General features: G+C 37.3%; 1 protein-coding gene across 1 annotated transcript in view; it reads left to right on the top strand.

Annotated features, from left to right (window-relative positions):
- Positions 1-24304, top strand: part of SLC34A1 (solute carrier family 34 member 1) — a 121321-nt gene that overhangs the window by 14220 nt on the left and 82797 nt on the right. The window contains 5 exon segments of the mRNA XM_053719272.1: positions 270-393; positions 16258-16434; positions 18290-18415; positions 19460-19603; positions 20280-20391. Coding sequence (XP_053575247.1) covers positions 270-393; positions 16258-16434; positions 18290-18415; positions 19460-19603; positions 20280-20391 — 683 coding nt within the window.

Below are 24304 nucleotides of genomic sequence, written 5' to 3'. Positions count from 1 at the left end.
TGTATATCCATTGCATAGAATTATAGAGAATTGAAATTCATTTTAAAGTTTTTTCAGATGGTTGATTATCTCATGTATGAAGTAGAAAGAAACTGTTAGATGTGTCACCAAAATTCAAGCTTTCTCCTTCACTTGTCTTAAGCTGATAAACCCTATCATCTACTCTAGATCTGTCTTAAACTATATTTCACTGACGAATGAGCCGTCTAACTGTCAATCAAGTATAAAATATGGAACAATTCTTAATAACTCTGTCTTTGTCTTTGCAGATATCTTCTGTAATGAAATACTACAAAGACAGACTATATGGTCCATCAAATATTCCTCTAGGCACAAGTGGAATTGGGAGAGTTCTTCATGGAGGGCAGCCTGGTTCTTCGCCTGGTTTTAATGGTGGGATATTTTGTTTCTTATTCTCTAACCCTTGGCTTTACTAAGTTGTAAGATCTGTACAAAGTGGTGTCTAATATATTCAGTATAGAGCACATATTAGAAAAAAAATAGTATCAAACTAATAGCTACCAAAAGGAACATGATTTAGATTAAATTAAAGTAGAACTGGATATTTTATCTAAATCAATACAAATCTTTCCATGATTAATTACAATTAGTTATTTTACATATTGATTTTTATGGCTACATTTAGATTTGTAACTTAATACTTAAAGGGACATTATACACTGGATTTTTCTTTGCTTAAATGTTTTGTAGATGATCCATTTATATAGCCCATACAGTTTTTTTTTAAAAATGTATGTTTTGCTTATTTTTAAATAACATTGTGCTGATTTTCAGACTCCTAACTAAGCCCCAAAGTTTTAGAAGTAGATTGTTGTCTACCTACTCCAGCTTTGCTCCTGTGCAAATAGTCTTTATATATGCAGAGGATGGGGAAGGGGGGGGGGGGGTCTGCTTTTTTGCTACAGAACCACTTGCAGTGGGTGTTCCAGTAACCTATTAAACAGAGCTAAACTGGGAGCTTCTAAGGAAGTTTTTAAAAAGTTTTATACTGGATTTTTATATCAGTATCTGTGCATATTCTTCTTTATAGCAGTGTCTATTACATGCAGTTATACAAAAATGGTATACTGTCTCTTTAATGACCATGGTTTTTCCCAGTTAGTGTGTTTAAATTACACGTTTGCTCACAATTGCTTTCACCTTTATTGTCTACTTTCTAGTTAAGTGCACCCATACATATTATACACTGGTTATTACAGATAAACAGGCCTATCTAGTAAAATAACAATAAATAGCAATTAAATACTGAAAATGGGGAAGAAATCTGAAAAAATGTGTTGCACTTTTCTTTATAACAATTTCTACAAAACTAAAGAAAAATACCCCAAAATAGATTCAATATGTTGTCATGATTTTAGGAATACCCATATTCCCAAGTAATTTACACCAAATATAGGCCAAATACTATAAAGATGGAATAATTGGTTGAACACTAAAATTTACTATGCTTTGACTGTAAGCTAAATAGCTGTCACTTGATTTAAAACAGCTATATGAAAGGATATATTTGTAGAGTGTAGACAACCCAGGGTATTTATCTAGAGGTATTTTTACACATTACGTTTAACCCTTGTGTAACTTGTATTAAAATAAATTTATAAAAAAAAATATATATATAAAGAAAGGATCCACACTGACTGGACTTTCCAAACAAGGGTTTTAATGTGAAGGTTTGATCCCTGAAACGTCACTATACACATTAAAACCCTTGTGTGGAAAGTCCAGTGAGTGTGGATCCTTTCTTTATATTTGAACTTTGATGTTCCTGACACCCTGGCGTTTTACCCAGAAGAGAGAGTGCAAATCCCTTTGGATTATTTATATATATATAAAACACTTTATTAAAATAAATTAGGCTCTTTTATTAGTTCACTTGGACATAAGGGAGGGGCCAAGACACCTTTGACATGTGATCACTGTGACTGGCTGTCACATTGATCACATGACCATGGGGCATGCTTTTTTGTATCACTAGACTGCCTCAATCCAGTAAATGGCTACTGACAGTTTACTTGAAAATGTTTATTGTTTAAAAAGAGAGATAATCCCTTTATTACCTATTCCTCAGTTTTGCATAACCAACACTTTTATATTAATACACTTTTTAACTTTGTGATTACCTGGTATCTAAGCCTCTGCAGACCGCCCCCTTATCTCAGTTCTTTTGTCAGACTCGTATTTTAGCCAATCAGTGTTGACTCATAAATAACTCCACGGGAATTAACACAATGTTATCTATATGACACACATGAACTAGCACTGTCAAAATTCACTGAGATAAGAGGTGTTTAGAAATCAGTTTGAGCTTACCTAGGATTTGCTTTCACAAAAGAATACCAAGAGAACAAAGCAAACTTGATGATAAAAGCAAATTGGAAAGTTTAAAGTTGCATGCCCAATCTGAATTATGAAAGTTTAATTTTAACAAGACTGTCCCTTTAATATGACTTAGAACATGTCATTTTTGCAGTGGACTGTTCCTTAAACATTCTACAGTTTATTTAGATGTAATACAATTTAATGTAGTCAACTTTCTTTAATATCATAAGAATATCCCTTTTTTTCTAAACTGCAATCCCCATAGATATAGAAGGTTATTATGGATGTTAAATGTAGTAAAAAACATCCAGTCCGGCTCCAGTGTGGTGGGTAAAAGGATACTTTATTCAACAATAATAAAAATGTAACAATAGAACAAACCACTCGCAAGTGAGCAAGCCATGTAAAACACTGGTGCTACAACTCCGGCCCTGCTTACATCACTGACGCGTTTCAGGATACACCCGAAGTAACTATGATTACGGGTGTATCCTGAAACGCATCAGTGACGTAAGCAGGGCCGGAGTTGTAGCACCAGTGTTTTACATGGCTTGCTCACTTGCAAGTGGTTTGTTCTATTGTTACATTTTTATTATTGTTGAATAAAGTATCCTTTTACCCACCACACTGGAGCCGGACTGGATGTTTTTTACTACATTTATCTTCAAATACATCTAGGATATCCACAGGGCTCGTGACGGAGAGTGTGCCAGGATACAGCACTTCAGTGGTTAAATAGCCACTGTTTGGAGTAGCGGTTTATTTGCAGGACGCAGCAAGACGCTGAAGTATATTATGGTCAGTGGACAGGATACTAAACTGTGAGTTCCCTTTTTATTATGCTAAAGCTGATTTATCTGATGTATATAGTTGCTTAAGGCTTATAAGGGTGAAGCAACACAGTGTATTTATATCTGCTGATGGTTTTACCCCTTCTTTTGTGTAATAATATTATGGATGTTGCTGAACAAGATTTACTGTTCAAAAGATACACTTATAATGAAAAGGCATTAGGATAATGACAGGTTGGCAAACTATAGATCTTTGTAATTGTACCTCAATTTTTTTTCCGTAACCCTATTCACACTGAACTCTATAGTATAAAAGCTATATCTTCAGTGCACGTCAATTTATCATCAACGATTAAAAGACTCTTTGTAGTTTAAATGCAGATGTTCAAACTTAATAATTAAAGCAATAAATAATAATTACATGTTATCATGTAGTTCATTATACAGTTCATTTTGGTATGACAATAAGCAACTGACATAAATACTGTTTTTAAATATTGCAAATGTGCATACAAATAAATTTCATTAACCCCTTTAGTTCTGAGCCTGTTCACACCCCAGTACCAGAGGTGTTTTAGTTGTTTGGCACTGGTTGTATTTGATTTGTGAGGACAAGGTGCCCACAAATATCATACATCTACTAGCAGGAATACCATAATGTGTGAAAATTCCAACATATAAACGCAAAAGAAAAAAAAGTGTAATCTTTTATGATGTACATAGTCCTTATTTACTACATATTTCAAACATATGGCTAGATTATGAGTTGTGCGTTAAGGTAAAAAAGCAGCGTTAAGAGGTCCTAAAGCTGCTTTTTTTATGCCCGTTACTATTACGAGTCTTGAAGGTTTAGGGTCACCGCACACTTCTTTGGCCTTACCGCAAAACGACTTACGTAAACTCCGTAAAGTCTTTTTTCTATGTGACTTCCATAGCGCTGGTATTACGAGTCTGTCCTAGGAGGTCAAAAAGTGAGCGGTACACCCTACCCTGTCAAGAGTCCTAAAAGTCAGTAGTTAAGAGTTTTATGGTACAACGCCGTAACATAAAACTTATAATTAAAGTGCTAAAAAGTACACTTACACCCATAAACTACCTATTAACCCATAAACCGAGGTCCTCCCGCATCACAAACACTAAAATTAAATTTTTAACCCCTAATCTGCCGCTCCGGACACCGCTGCCACCTACATTATATTTATGAACCCCTAATCTGCTGCCCCCAACATCGCTGACACCTACATTATATTTATTAACCCCTAATCTGCCGCCCCCAATGTCGCCGCAACCTACCTACACTTATTAACCCCTAATCTGCCACCCCCAACGTCGCCGCCACTATAATAAACACATTAACCCCTAAACCGCCTCACTCCTGCCTTGCAAACATTAGTTAAATATTATTAACCCCTAATTTGCCATCCCTAACATCGCCGCAACCTACCTACATTTATTAACCCCTAATCTGCCGCCCCCAATGTCGCCGCCACTATATTAAATGTATTAACCCCTAAACCTAAATCTAACCCTAACACCCCTTAACTTAAATATAATTTAAATAAATCTAAATACAATTACTATCATTAACTATATTATTCCTATTTAACACTAAATACTTACCTATAAAATAAACCCTAAGCTAGCTACAATATAACTAATAGTTACATTGTAGCTAGCTTAGGGTTTATTTTTATTTTACAGGCAAGTTTGTATTTATTTTAACTAGGTACAATAGTTATTAAATAGTTATTAACTATTTAATAACTACCTAGCTAAAATAAATACAAAAGTACCTGTAAAATAAAACCTAACCCAAGTTACAATAACACCTAACACTACACTGTAATTAAATAAATTTACTAAATTAAATACAATTAAATAAAATAAATTCAATTAGCTAAAGTACAAAAAAACAAACACTAAATTGCAGAAAATAATAAACAAATTGCAGATATTTAAACTAATTGCACCTAATCTAATAGCCCTATCAAAATAAAAAAAGCCCCCCGAAATAAAAAAAAACCTTGCCTAAACTAAACTACCAATAGCCCTTAAAAGGGCCTTTTGCGGGGCATTGCCCCAAAGTAATCAGCTGTTTTACCTGTAAAGAAAATACAAATAACCCCCCCAACAGTAAAACCCACCACCCACACAAACAACCCCCAAATAAAATACTATCTAAAAAAAACCTAAGCTCCCCATTGCCCTGAAAAGGGTATTTGGATGGGCATTGCCCTTAAAAGGGCAGTTAGCTCTTTTGCAGGCCCAAACCCTAACATAAAAATAAAACCCACCCAATACAGCCTTAAAAAAACCTAACACTAACCCCCTGAAGATCGACTTACAGTTCTGAAGATCCGACATCCATCCTCAAGGAAGCGGCAGAAGTCTTCATCCAACCGGGCCGAAGTCCTCAACGAAGCCGGCAGAAGTCTTCATCCAAGCCGGGCGAAGTGGTCCTCCAGATGGGCAGAAGTCTTCATCCAGACAGCATCTTCTATCTTTATCCATCCGACGTCCATCTTCAAGACATCCGACGCGGAGCATCCTCTTCATCCGACGACTACCCGACGAATGAAGGTTCCTTTAAGTGACATCATCCAAGATGGCGTCCCTTAGATTCCGATTGGCTGATAGAATTCTATTAGCCAATCAAAATTAAAGTGGAAAAAATCCTATTGGCTGATGCAATCCTTGGCTGATTGGCTGATTGCATTCTATTGGCTGATTGGAACAGGCAATGGAATGCAAGCTCAATCCTATTGGCTGATTGCATCAGCCAGTAGGACTGAACTTCATTCCTATTGGCTGATTGAATCCGCCAATAGGATTTTTTCTACCTTAATTCCAATTGGCTGATAGAATTCTATCAGCCAATCGAAATCTAAGGGACGCCATCTTGGATGACGTCACTTAAAGGTACCTTCATTCGTCGTTAGTCCGTTGGATGAAGAGGATGCTCCGCGTCGGATGTCTTGAAGATGGAGCCGATCCACGTCGGATGGATAAAGATAGAAGATGCCGTCTGGATGAAGATTTCTGCCCATCAGGAGGACCATTTCGCCCGGCTTGGATGAAGACTTCTCCCGGCTTCGTTGAGGACTTTGACCCGGTTGGATGAAGACTTCTGCCGCTTCCTTGAGGATGGATGTCGGATCTTCAGAACAGTAAGTCGATCTTTAGGGGGTTAGTGTTAGGTTTTTTTAAGGGTGTATTGGGTGGGTTTTATTTTTAGGGTAGGGACTTAAAGCTAACTGCCCTTTTAAGGACAATGCCCATCCAAATGCCCTTTTCAGGACAATGGGGAGCTTCGTTTTTTTTAGTTAGGCTTTTATTTGGGGGGTTGTTTGTGTGGGTGATGGGTTTTACTGTTGGGGGGGGTTGTTTGTATTTTTTTTTACAGGTAAAAGAGCTGATTACTTTGGGGCAATGCCCTGCTAAAGGGCTATTGGTAGTTTAGTTTAGGCTAGTTTTTTTTTTATTTTGGGGGGCCTTTTTTATTTTGATTATTAGATTAGATGTAATTAATTTAAAGATCTTGTAATTTGTTTATTATAGTGGGTTTTTTTTGTACTTTAGCTAATTTAATTTAATTTAGGTAACTGTATTTAATTTAGTTAATTTATTTAATTGTAGTGTAGTGTTAGGTGTTATTGTAACTTAGGTTAGGTTTTATTTTACAGGTACTTTTGTATTTATTTTAGCTAGGTAGTTATTAAATAGTTAATAACTATTTAATAACTATTCTACCTAGTTAAAATAAATACAAACTTGCCTGTAAAATAAAAATAAACCCTAAGCTAGCTACAATGTAACTATTAGTTATATTGTAGCTAGTTTAGGGTTTATTTTATAGGTAAGTATTTAGTTTTAAATAGGAATAATGTAGTTAATGATTTTATTTTGACTTTAAATTATATTTAAGTTAAGGGGTGTTAGGGTTAGGGTTAACATTAGGTTTAGGGGTTAATACATTTAGTATAGTGGCGGCAATGTTGGGGATGGCAGATTAAGGGTTAATAAATGTAGGTAGGTGGCGGCGATGTTAGGGACGGCAGATTAGAGGTTAATAATACTTAACTAATGTTTGCAAGGCGGGAGTGCTGCGTTTTAGGGGTTAATATGTTTAGTATAGTGGCGGCGACGTTGAGGCAGCAGATTAGGGGTTAGTAAGTGTAGGTAGGTGGCGGCGACATTGGGGGCGGCAGATTAGGGGTTAATAAATATAATGTAGGTGGCGGCGATGTTGGGTGCAGCAGATTAGGGGTTCATAAGTATAATGTACGTGGCGGCGATATCTGGAGCGGCAGATTAGGGGTTAATAAATATAATGCAGGTGTCGGCGATGTTGGGGGCAGAAGATTAGGGGTTAATAAGTGTAAGATTAGGGGTGTTTAGACTCGGGGGTTCATGTTAGGGTGTTAGGTGTAGACATACATTTTATTTCCCCATAGGAATCAATGGGGCTGCGTTACTGAGTTTTACGCAGCTTTTTTGCAGGTCTAGCCGATACTTTTTATGGTACTAAATTTAGAATCAGTTTAGCTTCCCAAAACACCAATATAAGGCACACATAATGCTTACTGCTAACCTGCTAGTGGCATAAAACCCAAATTTTTTTCTTTCTTGATTCAGGTAGAACATGCAATTTTAAATACCTTTCAAATTTATTTCTATAATCTAATTTGTTTTGTTCTTTTGTATCCTTTGTTGAAAAGAACACTTAGGTAGACTCAGAAGCTGCTGATTAGTGAGTGCAAATATATGCAACTTGTAATTGACTTTCAGCTAGCTCCCAGTAGTGCATTACAGCTCGTTCAACAAAGGATACCAAGAGAATGAAGAAAATTAGCTAATAGAAGTAAATTGGAAAGTTGTTTAAAATTGTATTATCTATCTGAATCAAGAAAGAAAAAAAAAGTTTCATATTCCTTTAATGTTTTTAATACTTTCAATAAGGCATGCGGTGGGAAAAAGCTATTTTTTTTAATAAAATGACTGCTCTGACAGAGGCTGTGACAGTTGAAATTCATAAAAGGGACAGTCTAGTACAAAATAAACTTTCATGATTCAGATAGAGAATGTAATTTTAAACAACTTTCCAATTTACTTTTATCACCAATTTTGCTTTGTTCTCTTGGTATTCTTAGTTGAAAGCTAAACCTTGGGGGTTTATATGCTAATTTCTTAGACCTTGAAGGCCACCTCTTATCTGAATGCATTTTGACAGTTTTTCACCACTAGAGGGTGTTAGTTCATGTGTGTCATATAGCTAACACTGTGGAGTTACCTAGGGTGTCAGCACAAATTGGCTAAAATGCAAGTTTGTCAAAATAACTGAAATAAGGGGGCAGTTTGCAGAGGCTTAGATACAAGGTAATCACAGAGGTAAAAAGTGTATTAATATAACTGAGTTGGTTATGCAAAACTAGGGAATGGGTAATAAAGGGATTATCTTTCTTTTAACCCCTTAACGACCAAGGACGTACGCCACACGTCCTCAAATAAAATACAGTTAATGACCGAGGACGTGTGGCGTACGTCCTTGGTCTGGAAAGCAGCTGGAAGCGATCCTGCTCGCTTCCAGCTGCTTTCCGGTTATTGCAGTGATGCCTCGATATGGAGGCATCCTGCAATAACCCCCCTTGGCCATCCGATGCAGAGAGAGCCACTCTGTGGCCCTCTCTGCACCGGATATCGGTGGCCGGTATCGTTGGTGGGTGGGAGCTTACGTGGGAGGCGGGTGGACGGCCATCGGTGCTCAGTGTGGAGTGGAGGGGGGCGGGATCGGGGGCGGGAGCTACGGGGGCGCGCACGGGAGCGCGCGCGTGCACGGGGGTGGTGGGCGGGCGCGTGCACGGGGCGGGAGCGGATGGGAACCGCTACACTACAGAAAAAAAAGGTTAAAAGTTAAAAACACCAATACTGTAAAAGGGAATTTTTTTTAAAAAAAGGCACATTTTGTTACAAAACTGGGTACTGGCAGACAGCTGCCAGTACCCAAGATGGCGCCCATTATTGCAGAGGGGAAGGGTTAGAGAGCAGTTTGGTGGGAGATCAGTGAGGTTGGGGTCTAAGGGGGGATCCTACACATCAGCATATGTAAATATGCTTTTTTTTTTTTTTTTTTTTAAAAAGGGCCAAATACCTTTTATTTTAGTACTGGCAGAGTTTCTGCCAGTACTTAAGATGGCGGGGACAATTGTGGGGTGGGGGAGGGAAGAGAGCTGTTTGGGAGGGATCAGGGGGTCTGATGTTTCAGGTGGGAGGCTGAGCTCTACACTAAAGCTAAAATTAACCCTGCAAGCTCCCTACAAGCTACATAATTAACCCCTTCACTGCTAGCCATAATACACGTGTGATGCGCAGCGGCATTTAGAGGCCTTCTAATTACCAAAAAGCAATGCCAAAGCCATATATGTCTGCTATTTCTGAACAAAGGGGATCCCAGAGAAGCATTTACAACCATTTGTGCCATAATTGCAGAAGCTGTTTGTAAATAATTTCAGTGAGAAACCTAAAATTGAGAAAAAATTAACGTTTTTTTTAATTTGATCGCATTTGGTGGTGAAATGGTGGCATGAAATATACCAAAATTGGCCTAGATCAATACTTGGGGTTGTCTACTACACTACACTAAAGCTAAAACTACCCCAAAAAGCTCCCTACATGCTCCCTAATTAACCCCTTCACTGCTGGGCATAATACACGTGTGGTGCGCAGTGGCATTTAGCGGCCTTCTAATTACCAAAAAGCAACACCAAAGTCATATATGTCTGCTATTTCTGAACAAAGGGGATCCCAGAGAAGAATTTACAACCATTTATGCCATAATTGCACAAGCTGTTTGTAAATAATTTAAGTTAGAAACCAAAAGTTTGTGAAAAAATTTGTGAAAAGTGAACGATTTTTTTGTATTTGATTGCATTTGGCGGTGAAATGGTGGCATGAAATATACCAAAATGGGCCTAGATCAATACTTTGGGTTGTCTACTAAAAAAAAATATATACATGTCAATGGATATTCAGAGATTCCTGAAAGATATCAGTGCTCTAATGTAACTATCGCTAATTTTGAAAAGAAATGGTTTGGAAATAGCAAAGTGCTACTTGTATTTATGGCCCTATAGTTTACAAAAAAAAGCAAAGAACATGTAAACATTGGGTATTTCTAAACTCAGGACAAAATTTAGAAACTATTTAGCATGGGTGTTTTTTGGTGGTTGTAGATGTGTAACAGATTTTGGGGGTCAAAGTTAGAAAAAGTGTGTTTTTTTCCATTTTTTCCTCATATTTTATAAAATGTTTTATAGTAAATTATAAGATATGATGAAAATAATGGTATCTTTAGAAAGTCCATTTAATGGCGAGAAAAACGATATATAATATGTGTGGGTACAGTAAATGAGTAAGAGGAAAATTACAGCTAAACACAAACACCGCAAAAATGTAAAAATAGCCTTGGTCCCAAACGGACAGAAAATGGAAAAGTGCTGTGGTCATTAAGGGGTTAAAACAATAACATTTCTGGTGTAGACTGTCCCTTTAAGCATAAGATTGTGGAGCTGTTTTTATTCTGAATAACATTATTTGTATCTTCATTCTTTCTCTGTGTACTTTACATTTAGGGCCCAATAATCTAAAGGTCTCTGGTCTAGCAAAATTATCTGGGGATTCTCATCATAATTATATAAATAATTATATAAATAAAATAGTAAACAAATCCATTAAGAAAAATATTGTAGCTAATCATAAGAGTCTGGCATAGGTGTTAATGAAATAGTTTCTTAAATATTTGAAAAATGTGCATTTGCATTGCGGCTGAGTTGACCACCGGTGAAGGTTGCATGTACAAAACAAGTATTTTATACCATTGGGTTAAAGATGTGAATCAACAAATTCTGAGACTGTGGGGCCGAATTTATCAAGCTACGAATGAAGCTTGATGCCCCTGTGTCCATGCGAGCTTTCAGGCTCGCTGGAAACAGCAGTTATGAAGCAGACAATAACTGGTCCGCTGCCTCTGAGGCTGCGGACATCAATCCACCCGATCCTAAAGGATTGGGCTGATTGACACCCCCTGCTAGCGGCTTATTGGCTGCGAATCTGCAGGGGGCGGCATTGCACAAGCAGTTCTGGTAAACTGCTTGTGCAATGTTAAATGCTGACAGCGTATGCTGTAGGCATTCAGCGATGTCTGTTGGACATGATACGCTACAGCGTATCATGTCAGACAGATATTGATAGATTGGCCCCTGTATCTTAAATACCCTTTGTCAACTTATATGTATATAAAAAGGAGGTACCGTTGGTTGATTTATTATGTATTTGAATACTAGTAGCATGAGCATTGCAATTCATTTTTAAGGATGTTTCTAAATAAATTATTGATGCTTTACAATAGTACAGTAATTTTTATACCGAAACTTTCAGTCTTTGAATTTAAATAATTCCCACATTTACATCTGGGGGCCCATTTATCAAGCTCCAGATGGAGCTTGAGGGCCCGTGTTTCTGGAGTGTTTCTTGCCAGAAACACCAGTTATGAAGCAGCGGTCTAAAGACCGCTGCTCCATAACCTGTCCTCCTGCTCTGAGCAGGCGGACAGACATTGCCGCAATTCAACCAGATCGAGTACGATCGGGTTGATTGACACCCCCCTGCTGCCACGAAACTGCAGGGGGCGGCATTGCACCAGCAGCTCAAAAGAGCTTTGGGTGCAATGCTGAATGCGGAGAGCGTATTGCTCTTCACATTCAGCGAGGTCTGTCGGACCTGATCCGCACTGTCGGATCAGGTCCGACAGACCTTTGTTAAATAGGCCCCTGGAAGGGAAATCAACATTGAATACAGAGGACACTTTCTAAATAAACAGAAATGCAGTTTTTTAAGTGTTCCTAACCCAGATAACAACAAGTATGCTGTCCACCTACAAGGAATTGTTAAATAGTCTAATAGCTATTATTCAAAGACCTGGGACAAAACACATTCTACTTAGGCTACCAATATTAGTTCCACCATAACCACCACAAAACAGAAACTTCTTTGAGCCTACTATTTAAAGGCATTATAGAGACCAGGAACAAATCTCTCACACAACCTTTAAAATATATCCATTAATTCCAATACTAGAAAATCTATACCTGAATACATATTCATTGTTCAGTACCACCAAGGGTTTAACTGGTGGAATGTACAATTCTGTGTACCGCTGTTAGACTGTCCTATTGGAGAAGTAAATGTGTCCTGAAAGATGGCAGCTTATGCATGAGAGGGCAAGAAGCCAGTACACCAAGTGTTATGCTATCAATCATATTAATTTCACTTGAACTATCTGCTGTCAAACTAAGAAATATTTTGTTGACATTAGAGCCACTGTTTATTTGCTGGAGTTAGTGTTAACAACAATGCTGTTTTCTATTGGGGTTGAGTCCATTTGAAGATTCCAATGGTTTAGGTATTGCATGGTAAGATATCTGGTTTACTGTCTGTGGTCCTATTGGCTGCCAGAGAAGTGTCACTCACTGATTCCAGATCTTGTTTCCATGAACCAATCCCCAGTGGACAACAATTTACACCCCTAATTAAACTAAAATTGTATTTTGTGAACAAGGTAATTTTGTGAACAAGGTAAATAAACCGCTTTACACTTATACCTGTTTTCCCCATGTAAAGTTTAATCTTGTGCTCTGGGTTAAGGATTTTTTTTAATTTAGTACTTTAATGAATCTGTGGCACTTTAAGGTCCAAGCTTCATGTTCTGATTACTCCAGGTTACAGGAGTGATACTGATTTTGCAATCTTTGGACCTTCCCTTTTATATGAGCTGCTGATTCCTCCTGGTATCTACCCTTTACCCTGATATCATTCAAATATTACAGATAGCTTTTTTACTTAATAGCTGTTTTAATCTATATGTATGTATGCACTTTTAACTATTATAACCTTTGTTATTATATAAATTACAGTTTTGTATTAGCCAACCTGAGATCTTGAACCAAATTCAAGGATATTGAATGTGTACAGATTATTTAACAATATGGATCAGCAAGATACAGTAAAACTACTGCAAGTTTTGTAGGCAAACTATCCCTCACCATTTTGTTATGCTAATATGTTATAAGTAACATTCAATATATTTTATCCATAATTAATTACTGTGGTACCGCCAAATAGTTCTGTTATTGTGTTTGTTTTTCTTTAACAGAATATGTAATTAATAAGATAGTTATCTGTTCTAAGCATCAGTATGTGATATTATAATGACACATAAGGTCTATTCATTCAAATTTAATAATAATTATAGTACCAAGAAAATTCAAGGAGAAATGAATGGGAGATTATTTGTGCAAGTTCCTGGTCTTGGAAGTGCCTGGAACAAAATACAGGTTAATAATTTCTGTCTTTTACTAGCTATGGCCCAAATTTAATTGCGGCAGCCCATTACAACCATTACATCACTTATATCAAAGGCCCAAAAAATACATACTGCATGTATGAGCTCTCCTTGAAAGAATATATTACCCACAATCCATTAATTATCTTAAACTTTGTGAGAGACTATTAAAGGACAGTTTAATGCGGTACAATTGCATAATCAACAAGTGATTGATAAAAACAATACAATATCCCTTATTCTGAATTTTAAATGAGCAGTAGATTTTTTTCTGACACATTTATAATTTACTTATCATGTGACAGCCATCAGCCAATCACACACTCATATACACATATACTGTGAACTCTTGCACATGCTCAGTAGAGGCTGCTGCCTCAGAAAGTATGCAAATAAAAATATGGCGCTCTGTCATAATGAAAGTACTCTTATAATAATGCTGCATTGCTTTCAGAAGGATTCCAACAAAACAAGGCATGAATGTGCTTGTGAACATGTGAGCAACATTTCCGTAAAGTTAAAATGCTGCTTGGTCACAGTGTTCTGTTAACCTGTTGATTGCTCACTCTGACAGTCAAAGGGGTTAACCTTACTCCCTAGAATATGGTAAATCCAAATTAATAATCATACTTTAGTCTGAATGAGACAGTGAACGTGCTCTAGCTATTAGAGAGTTTCAGCAGTAACATGAGATTAGTAGTATCCAAGAAAATGTGATAAATCTTTATTTGAGCCAATATTTCCCTCTTTGTGCCAAGTCATGAACGTAGACTTATGTTCGCTGTATCCAGACATTTATAATGATACACACTCCAGGCCTTTTAGAGGAGGAATTAATCTAATTTGTAGTTCTTATTATGCATTACAGCAACATTTTACAGGAATGCTCTGCATCTTTTATTTTAATAAGATGTAGCCTTATACTAGTACAGGTAGCCCATAGTTGCCAACATTTCCAAAAAAATTCCAGGGACACTTTGCAGCAGAGCAAGCGGGTTACTGGAGTATTGACGACCTACTGTTCAACTGCTCCGCCCACACAGTTCTGCAATCAAAACGCACCCATTTGAAAGTAATAGTATAATTTAGACTTATCCATAGTTTATTATACAGATTACAGCACCAAGCTCTTACACCTACCCAGTCTCTGGAACACATTCTGGGCATATGGTTATTTTTACAACACAGCATCAAAATTAGAAAGACAAATAATATGTGAATCCATTCAATAATAATAATAATAATAATATTCCATTAGGAATGAATTATATTTAAATAATACACTATATCTATTTATCATCTATCTATCTGTATATATGTATGTGTGTGTATGTGTGTGTATATATATATATATATATATATATGCAAACAACAAATGTTGTGCAAAAGAGATTTTCAGGGACAAAAAAAATCCAGGGACATACAACAAAATCCAGGGACTGTCCCTGGAAATCAGGGACTGTTGGCAACTATGGTAGCCCTCAGTTTACGCCAGGGTTAGGTTCCAGAAGGAATGGTTGTAAATTGAAACAGTTGTAAATTGAAACCCAGTTTATAATGTAAGTCACTGGGAAGTGAGGGAGATAGGTTCCAGGTCCCTCTCAAAATTGTCATAAGTAACACCTAATACATTATTTTAAAAGCTTTGAAATTAAGACTTTAAATGCTAGGCAGCATTGTAAACCTAATAAAATAATCACACAACACAGAATATATAATTAAACTAAGTTAAATGAACAAAAACATTTGCTAAACAACATTATAAACCTAATAAAATAATCACACAGCACAGACTTCACTTGCATTTTTCTGCAAACACTTCTTTCTATGCATTACAATCTGGACTGAGTTATAGACAGGAAGATCTTGTTCCTTTGAAATCTGCTCGATAGCTCAGGTCTGGTTAAACTGATTCATTTCAGCTTGCTTGGCTTTGCTGCAACACAAGCGGACAGCTCCACCAACTGGCTATTTTAATAAATGCACTGCTTCTCAATGCTTTTCAATAACAGTCACATGACTGGAAAAAAAGGTTGTTATTCTGAAACGGTGTAAATTGAACCGTTGTAAAACGAGGGCCACCTGGGTATCTCCATTTTGCACATTGGGTTTGATTCTTATGTAAATCTCATGTTCAGTATACTCCTTACCAATATACTGACATTTTGACATAATCCCAGAATTCCCTTATTAATTATGAACCTAAAATGATCAGCTGTGCCACTATAAAGACATGAGTCATTGCTGACTCACATGTGCTCACTCTATGTAGTTTAAAAGGGACACTAAACCCAACATTTTTCTTTCATGATTCAGGCAGAGAATACTATTTTAAACAATATTCCAATTTACTTCTATTATCTAATTTGCTTCATTCTTTAGATACCCTTTGTTGAAGAAATAGCAATGCATATGGGTGAGCCAATCACACGAGGCATCTGTGTGCAGTCACCAATCAGCAGCTACTGAACCTATCTAGATATGCTTATCAGCAAAGGATATCAAGAGAATGAAGCAAATGGGATAATAGAAGTAAATTAATGTTAATTTGCTGTACCTGAGGACTTGGTTTTGACCTGTTATGATTGAGTTTCCTCTTCCAAATATTGCAATATACAGAAAGGTTAAAAATCTCAATATATGCAACTTTATGTACGCATGACTGAAATTCTTATTTATCGGAAAACAGTCAGTTCTAAGACCTGCATATTTTTTTATCATCTCTTCCAGGAATCCCAGGTCCCATTGCCTATCCTCTAAGTACACTTGGAGCACTAACACACTCAGACATTGGATGTTTAAGTCCAGGAAGATGCCATGAAAGAGTTGAAAGAATTGAAGTTGATACACTTCCCAGTAAACCATGGCAGAATCCAAATTATGTCCTGGAGGATTTACAGAAGTCAGGTACAGCCAGAGAGAATTAAATGCTGGATGTTTAATTGTTTTAAATGGCATGATGGGGCAACATTTATACACAGACAGCACTTGTAAACTATACCTGATGACTGTCAATTAGTAATATATCAACATTTCTAAAATTCATATACAATCTATGTAGATAAATTAGCGCTCCACTTGTAATCTAGCCCAAAGCAAGTAAGGGAAAAGCAGCAACAACAAGGCACAAAGGTAAAATACAGTCAGGTAGAGACAGCATAACCAAGAAGAAAAAAGACCTGACCAATGTGACCATACAAAGAAAGCCTGGTAAGAAAATAAACAACCCAGGCAACTAATTGTGACAGAGCAAAAGGGATTAGCACCAAGATTATTCAACATAATACTCTGGCCCCCGTATTACACACCTGTCATCTGACATCTGGCATCTGCTTATGTACAGCACCTAGCTGTTGGATGTTATAATTGTTTAATTGTAGCTTTTGATTTGAAAAGGTTGGTCAACCCTGACAATGACAATATATAATAGATATAGGACAATGGTTGAAAGTAACAGGCAATGAAGGAAATAGATAGGGAAAGGAAGGCGAGAGGAAAGATGGGGCTAGTGCCAGTATGTGTGCAAGACTTGTTTCTGAGAGACAGAGTTTGCTTAAAGTGAAAGTAAATTTTGTCCCTTTAGAACACATCAATGCATTGTATAACAGTATCATATTAACATTGCTATATTGTTTTCTATTAATTAGATTTATTTTTGCCTTTTTTAAAACATATTATTTTAATACCGTTCTCATGCTGACTCCTCCCATCTTCTACTTCCTCAGTGTTGTCGTATAGATAGGTCCCACCCGCTCTATACGTATCACAAATGCACGTTCACAAGGACCGACTGTGTTCACCCTCAGTGTTAAGTGCTCAGTCTGTCCGAAATCGAATGCGCATGTGCAAATCAGGAGCACGCGTCTGAGATAATAGTCAAGAATCAACATTTGCCGCATGCGCAGAGCCTTAAATAGGCGGATGACGTCGATTCACGGCCGCCTAACGGCCAGAATTTCAATTGGAAAATAAACGTGATCAGGAAGTAAAAATAATAAAGAAAAACGGGTTGAATTTAGGAAAAAATATGCTTTAATTTAGGATAAAAGTGGAGCACTAAATTATCGAGAGCCAGTTTGCGGGCGCATGATAAATAACCAGCCATTACAAGTGGCTGGTTATTGCTACCACAAGCTCATGGTAGCAATTAGCGCCCCGAAAATTAACCAGAGATCAGACCTCTGGTTAATTTTCTAAATGTCCCCCAATTGTCCCCAAACTTAAGTGTGTTGTTTTTAAAAATAATTTTTTTTAGCAGTTGTTGGGGGCTAAAGTCGGTGGCTGTGGTGTGTTAGAAAAAAAACGGCACTGAAAAGTGCCTTTACATTGTGGTGTATGGGAACTGTGTGTTCCTTGTAAATATATATGCTTATATACATATATATTTATGTATTAATATATGTATATACACATAAGCATTTACATATTTGTTTACATTTGCTGCCCATAGCTGCGTGACTTAGCCCCTTCGCTATGCTATGAGGTCGCGTTCGCATTGCACCTCACCTGTTATACCAGTGCACATTTGCGTGCGCTGGTATTACAAAGTGGTGAGCAAATATTGTTTTAGCAAAAGCGATATTTTGCGTTCCACTTATAATCTGGCCCTATATGTTTAGAATTTAGGCTTGTTCTCAATAAAGTTTGATGTTAAATGTTCTACTCTTAAATTCACCCTATGTAAGACTGTTGCATTGCAGGTTAGGACCAGAAAGTATCTGGAAATCATTTTGAAACAAAATGTTTCTGATCTTTTTTACAGAGCGTGGAAGCAAGAAGTTTGTGTCTATGTGCATGTCCCTCTTGAAGATTCCCTTGCTTTTTGGGTTCTTGTATCTGTTTGTCTGCTCTTTAGATGTGCTCAGCTCTGCCTTCCAGCTGGCAGGAGGTAACCTCATCACATTTAATGCTAAACTGTCTCTTAATTACTGTGAAATTGTTGTATACATGGATATTGTGTCAGATATATTTCTAAATTACCTGGATTTACAAACACTATTGGTGACGACGATTATGTTTCAACCCTATTGCTTTGGCTCAGCAAACAGTGAGTAACCTGCTGCAATAACCACAAGAATAGCTGCATGTAATGAATACAATTTCCCTGTGTTTGAACTTAGCTCTGTAGGCCTAAGATGGCTAAAATGTATTCAGAGATTTGAAAATTATTGCTTTGGATGTTACTGATGTAAAAAAGCTTTACTGCTCCATTTAGCTGGAGATAAAGTGTATGACATTTATGATACCTTGGCCTCTATTTATCATAGTCTGGCGGACCTGATCCGACAGTGCGGATCAGGTCCGCCAGACCTTGCTGAATACGGCGAGCAATACGCTTGCCGTATTCAGCATTGCACCAGCAGCTCACAAGAGCTGCTGGTGCAACGCTGCCCCCTGCAGACTCGCGACCAATAGGGGGGGTGTCAATCAACCCGATCGTACTCGATCAGGTTGATTTCCAGCGATGTCTGTCCGCCTGCTCAGAGCAGACGGACAGGTTATGGAGCAGTGGTCTTTGTGACCGCTGCTTCATAACTGCTGTTTCTGGCGAGCCTGCAGGCTCGCCAGAAACACGGGGCATCAAGCTCCATTCAGAGCTTGATAGATAGACCCCCTTTTCTGCAACCACTGGCACATACAATGATGTATAAACTGACAACATATTTTGTCCCTAAAAAGAACACTCAGTATGAAATATACATATTCACACAGGCAACACAACAGGGTGATGAACCTTTAGATGCATTTCAAACCAGGTTATGTTTACTAGCAAAGAATTGGGAGTTTTCTGATGTTGAAAAAAAATAAAAAATATATATTTTATTATACTGCATATGATTATAATGAAAACAATTATTATTGATAGATATGAGCTTACATTATCACTTGTTTTGATTAAGAAGAATTCAACAAATAAACTATTGCTTTGCAGGAAAGGTGGCTGGGGACATTTTTAAAGATAACGCCATCTTGTCAAACCCTGTGGCCGGCTTGGTTGTTGGAATATTGGTCACTGTTCTTGTTCAGAGCTCCAGTACCTCCACGTCTATCATTGTCAGCATGGTTTCATCTGGATGTAAGTGTTAGCAAAAGTCACTGGAGGGAAGTACAGAGTTTGTAAAGTAAACTAAAAGAGATATTCAGAAAATGTGGCAATAGAGTTAAAGGAATATGAAACCCAAAAGTTTTCTTTTTATGACTCAGAGTACACAATAATAAAAAAAAAAATATCCAATTTGCTTCTATTATCAAATTTGCTTTGTTCCCATGGTATTCTTTGTTGAAGAGATTCCTAGGTAGGTGTCTAGAGTACAGCATGACAGAAAACAGTGCTTTCATCTAGTACTCTTGCAAATGGATAACATTCTTGCAAAACTGCTATCCCAAGCTTACATATCTGCTTTTCAACAAATTGAATGAAGATAATTTGCTAATAGAAGTAAATTAGTTGTTTAACATTGCATGCTCTATTTGAATCTATTTGTTTCATGTCCATTTAAGGTGGCACAGTTTCATCAGTTACCATTCATCATTAATATGGAAGAAATCTGAACCATAAAAAATGTGAGGATATATGTGAAGAGCTAACCAAGAGTAGACAAACATAGATACGTGCAAACATATAACAAATGGGAATTGCAGATTGCATAAAAAATACATTAGAAGACAGAAGATTACTTCTGAACATATTTATTGGTGGGTGCACGGTCCTTTTTGTTTTTAATATAGTCTTCATTACAATTCTTTTCTAGTGCTTGAAGTACGATCTGCTATACCCATTATCATGGGTTCCAACATTGGCACATCAGTCACCAACACAATTGTTGCTCTGATGCAGGCTGGTGACAGAAATGAATTTAAGAGGTATGTAAAGAAGCAATGCTAGCAACACCACCATAAATTGTTCATGCATCATGCTGGTAAAGAGAAAATATTAAGATTACTCACTGCAAATATTCAATGTTTTTTTTGCTTATCTATCTATCTATCTATCTATCTCTAACTATGGCCTCTAGTTATCAAGCCGTCAACCTCAAATACGCTGGAATTCCGCAGCGTAATTGAGGCGAGGCTGATTCGCCTTAGTTATCAAGCCCTAGATACCAGCAAAAGTAGAATTTTGTGATGTAAGCTTCAATCCGCCGGACTCAGTCCGACACAGATCGATGCTTACGTCACTCCAGATGTTCCGCACACAAGTGCGGCACAATCTGACTACTTTTGCTAGTTATCAAAAAACTAGCAGGTACGCTCGGCACTTTTCCGGCCCAGCGTACCTGGTTTTCAAACCGCCGCCCTGGAGGCGGCGGATCCCATAGGAATCAATGGGAGTCTGACCATAGCGAAAGTTCAAGTTCGCTGCTGCCCGATATCCCATTGATTCCTATGGGAGCTGTCTACACCTAACACCCTAACATGTACCCCAAGTCTAAACACCCCTAATCTGTCCCCCCCTACACCGCCGCAACTAAATAAAGTTATTACCCCCTAAACCGCCGCTCCCGGAGCCCACCGCAAGCTATACTAAATATGTTAACCCCTAAACCGCCGCTCCCGGTCCCCGCCGCAACTATAATATATGTATTAACCCCTAAACCGCCGATCCCGGTCCCCGCCGCAACTATAATATATGTATTAACCCCTAAACCGCCGCTCCCGGTCCCCGCCGCAACTATAATATATGTATTAACCCCTAAACCGCTGCTCCCGATCCCCGCCGCAACTATAATATATGTATTAACCCTAAACCGCCGCTCCCAGACCCCGCCGCAACTATAATATATGTATTAACCCCTAAACCGCCGCCCCCAGACCCCGCCGCCAACTACATGATACCTAATAACCCCTATCCTGCCCCCCTATACCGTTGCCACCTATAATAAAGTTATTAACCCCTATCCTGCCGATCCCGGACCCCGCCGCAACTAAATAAATAGTTTAACCCCTAAACCGCCGCTCCCGGTCCCCGCCGCAACTATAATATATGTATTAACCCCTAAACCGCCGCTCCCGGTCCCCGCCGCAACTATAATATATGTATTAACCCCTAAACCGCCGCTCCCGGTCCCCGCCGCAACTATAATATATGTATTAACCCCTAAACCGCCGCTCCCAGACCCCGCCGAAACTATAATATACGTATTAACCCCTAAACCGCCGCTCCCAGACCCCGCCGCCACCTACATGATACCTATTAACCCCTATCCTGCCCCCCCTATACCCTCGCCACCTATAATAAATTATTAACCCATATCCTGCCGATCCCGGACCCTGCCGCAACTAAATAAATAGTTTAACCCCTAAACCGCCACTCCCGGACCCTGCCGCAACCTATATTAAACTTATTAACCCCTATCCTGCCCCCCTACACCGTCGCCACCTATAATAAATTTATTAACCCCTATCCTGCCCCCCACTACACCGCCGCCACTGTAATAAAATTATTAACCCCTAAACCTAAGTCTAACACTAACTCTAACACCTCCCTAACTTAAATATTAATTAAATAAATCTAAATAATATTTCTCTTATTAACTAAATTAATCCTATTTAAAACTAAATACTTACCTTTAAAATAAACCCTAATATAGCTACAATATAAATAATAATTATATTGTAGCTATCTTAGGATTTATTTTTATTTTACAGGCATCTTTCAATTTATTTTAACTAGGTACAATAGCTATTAAATAGTTATTAACTATTTAATAGCTACCTAGCTAAAATAAAGAGAAATTTACCTGTAAAATAAAAACTAACCTAAATTACAATTACACCTAACACTACACTATACTTTAATAAATTATTCCTATTTAAAAATAAATACTTACCTGTAAAATAAACCCTAAGATAGCTACAATGTAATTAATAATTACATTGTAGCTATTTTAGGGTTTATATTTATTTTACAGGTAACTTGGTATTTATTTTAGCTAGTTAGAATAGTTATTAAATAGTTATTAACTATTTAATAACTACCTAGCTAAAAGAAATACAAAATTACCTGTAAAATAAATCCTAACCTAAGTTACAATTAAACCTAACACTACACTATCATTAAATTAGTTAAATAAATTACCTACAAATAGCTACAATTAAATACAATTAAATAAACTAACTAAAGTACAAAAAATAAAAAAAGCTAAGTTACAAAAAATAAAAAAAATAAGTTACAAACATTTAAAAAATATTACAACAATTTTAAGCTACTTACACCTAATCTAAGACCCTAATAAAATAACAAAGCCCCCCAAAATAAAAAAATTCCCTACCCTATTCTACATTAAAAAAGTTCAAAGCTCTTTTACCTTACCAGCCCTTAAAAGGGCCTTTTGTGGGGCATGCCCCAAAGAATTCTGCTCTTTTGCCTGTAAAAGAAAAATACAACCCCCCCCCAACATTAAAACCCACCACCCACATACCCCTAATCTAACCCAAACCCCCCTTGAATAAACCTAACACTACCCCCCTACCTTGAGTCGTCTTCAGCCAGCCGACCACCGATGGAACCGAAGAGGAGATCCGGAGCGGCAGAAGTCATCATCCAAGGCGCGCTGAAGAAGTCTTCCATCCGATGAAGTCATCATCCAGGCGGCGCTGAAGAAGTCTTCCATCCGGGCGATGTCATCTTCCAAGCGGCGTCCTCAATCTTCTTTCTTCCGGGTCCATCTTCATCCCGCCGACGCGGAACATCCTTCTTCCCCGATGGCCGACGACTGAATAAAGGTTCCTTTAAGGGACGTCATCCAAGATGGCGTCCCTTCAATTCCAATTGGCTGATAGGATTCTATCAGCCAATCGGAATTAGGGTAGGAAAAATCTGATTGGCTGATTGAATCAGCCAATCAGATTGAAGTTCAATCCGATTGGCTGATCCAATCAGCCAATCAGTTTGAGCTTGCATTCTATTGGCTGATCGGAACAGCCAATAGAATGCGAGCTCAATCTGATTGGCTGATTATTTTTTGTACTTTAGTTAGTTTATTTAATTGTATTTAATTGTAGCTATTTGTAGGTAATTTATTTAACTAATTTAATGATAGTGTAGTGTTAGGTTTAATTGTAACTTTGGTTAGGATTTATTTTACAGGTAATTTTGTATTTCTTTTAGCTACGTAGTTATTAAATAGTTAATAACTATTTAATAACTATTCTAACTAGCTAAAATAAATACCAAGTTACCTGTACAATAAATATAAACCTTAAAATAGCTACAATGTAATTATTAATTACATTGTAGCTATATTAGGGTTTATTTTGCAGGTAAGTATTTAGTTTTAAATAGGAATAATTTATTAAAGTATAGTGTAGTGTTAGGTGTAATTGTAACTTAGGTTAGTTTTTATTTTACAGGTTAATTTCTCTTTATTTTAGCTAGGTAGCTATTAAATAGTTAATAACTATTTAATAGCTATTGTACCTAGTTAAAATAAATTGAAAGATGCCTGAAAAATAAAAATAAATCCTAAGATAGCTACAATATAATTATTATTTATATTGTAGCTATATTAGGGTTTATTTTAAAGGTAAGTATTTAGTTTTAAATAGGATTAATTTAGTTAATAAAATATAATAAAAAATATTATTTAGATTTATTTAATTAATATTTAAGTTAGGGGGTGTTAGAGTTAGTGTTAGACTTAGGTTTGGGGGTTAATAATTTTATTACAGTGGCGGCGGTGTAGTGGGGGGCAGGATAGGGGTTAATAAATTTATTATAGGTGGTGACGGTGTAGGGGGGGCAGGATAGGGGTTAATAAGTTTAATATAGGTTGTG

Source organism: Bombina bombina, chromosome 6, assembly GCF_027579735.1.
Source record: "Bombina bombina isolate aBomBom1 chromosome 6, aBomBom1.pri, whole genome shotgun sequence".
Taxonomy (NCBI): domain Eukaryota; kingdom Metazoa; phylum Chordata; class Amphibia; order Anura; family Bombinatoridae; genus Bombina; species Bombina bombina.
The sequence above is the reverse complement of the archived record's forward strand: the minus strand, read 5'-3'. Positions and strand labels throughout refer to the sequence as shown.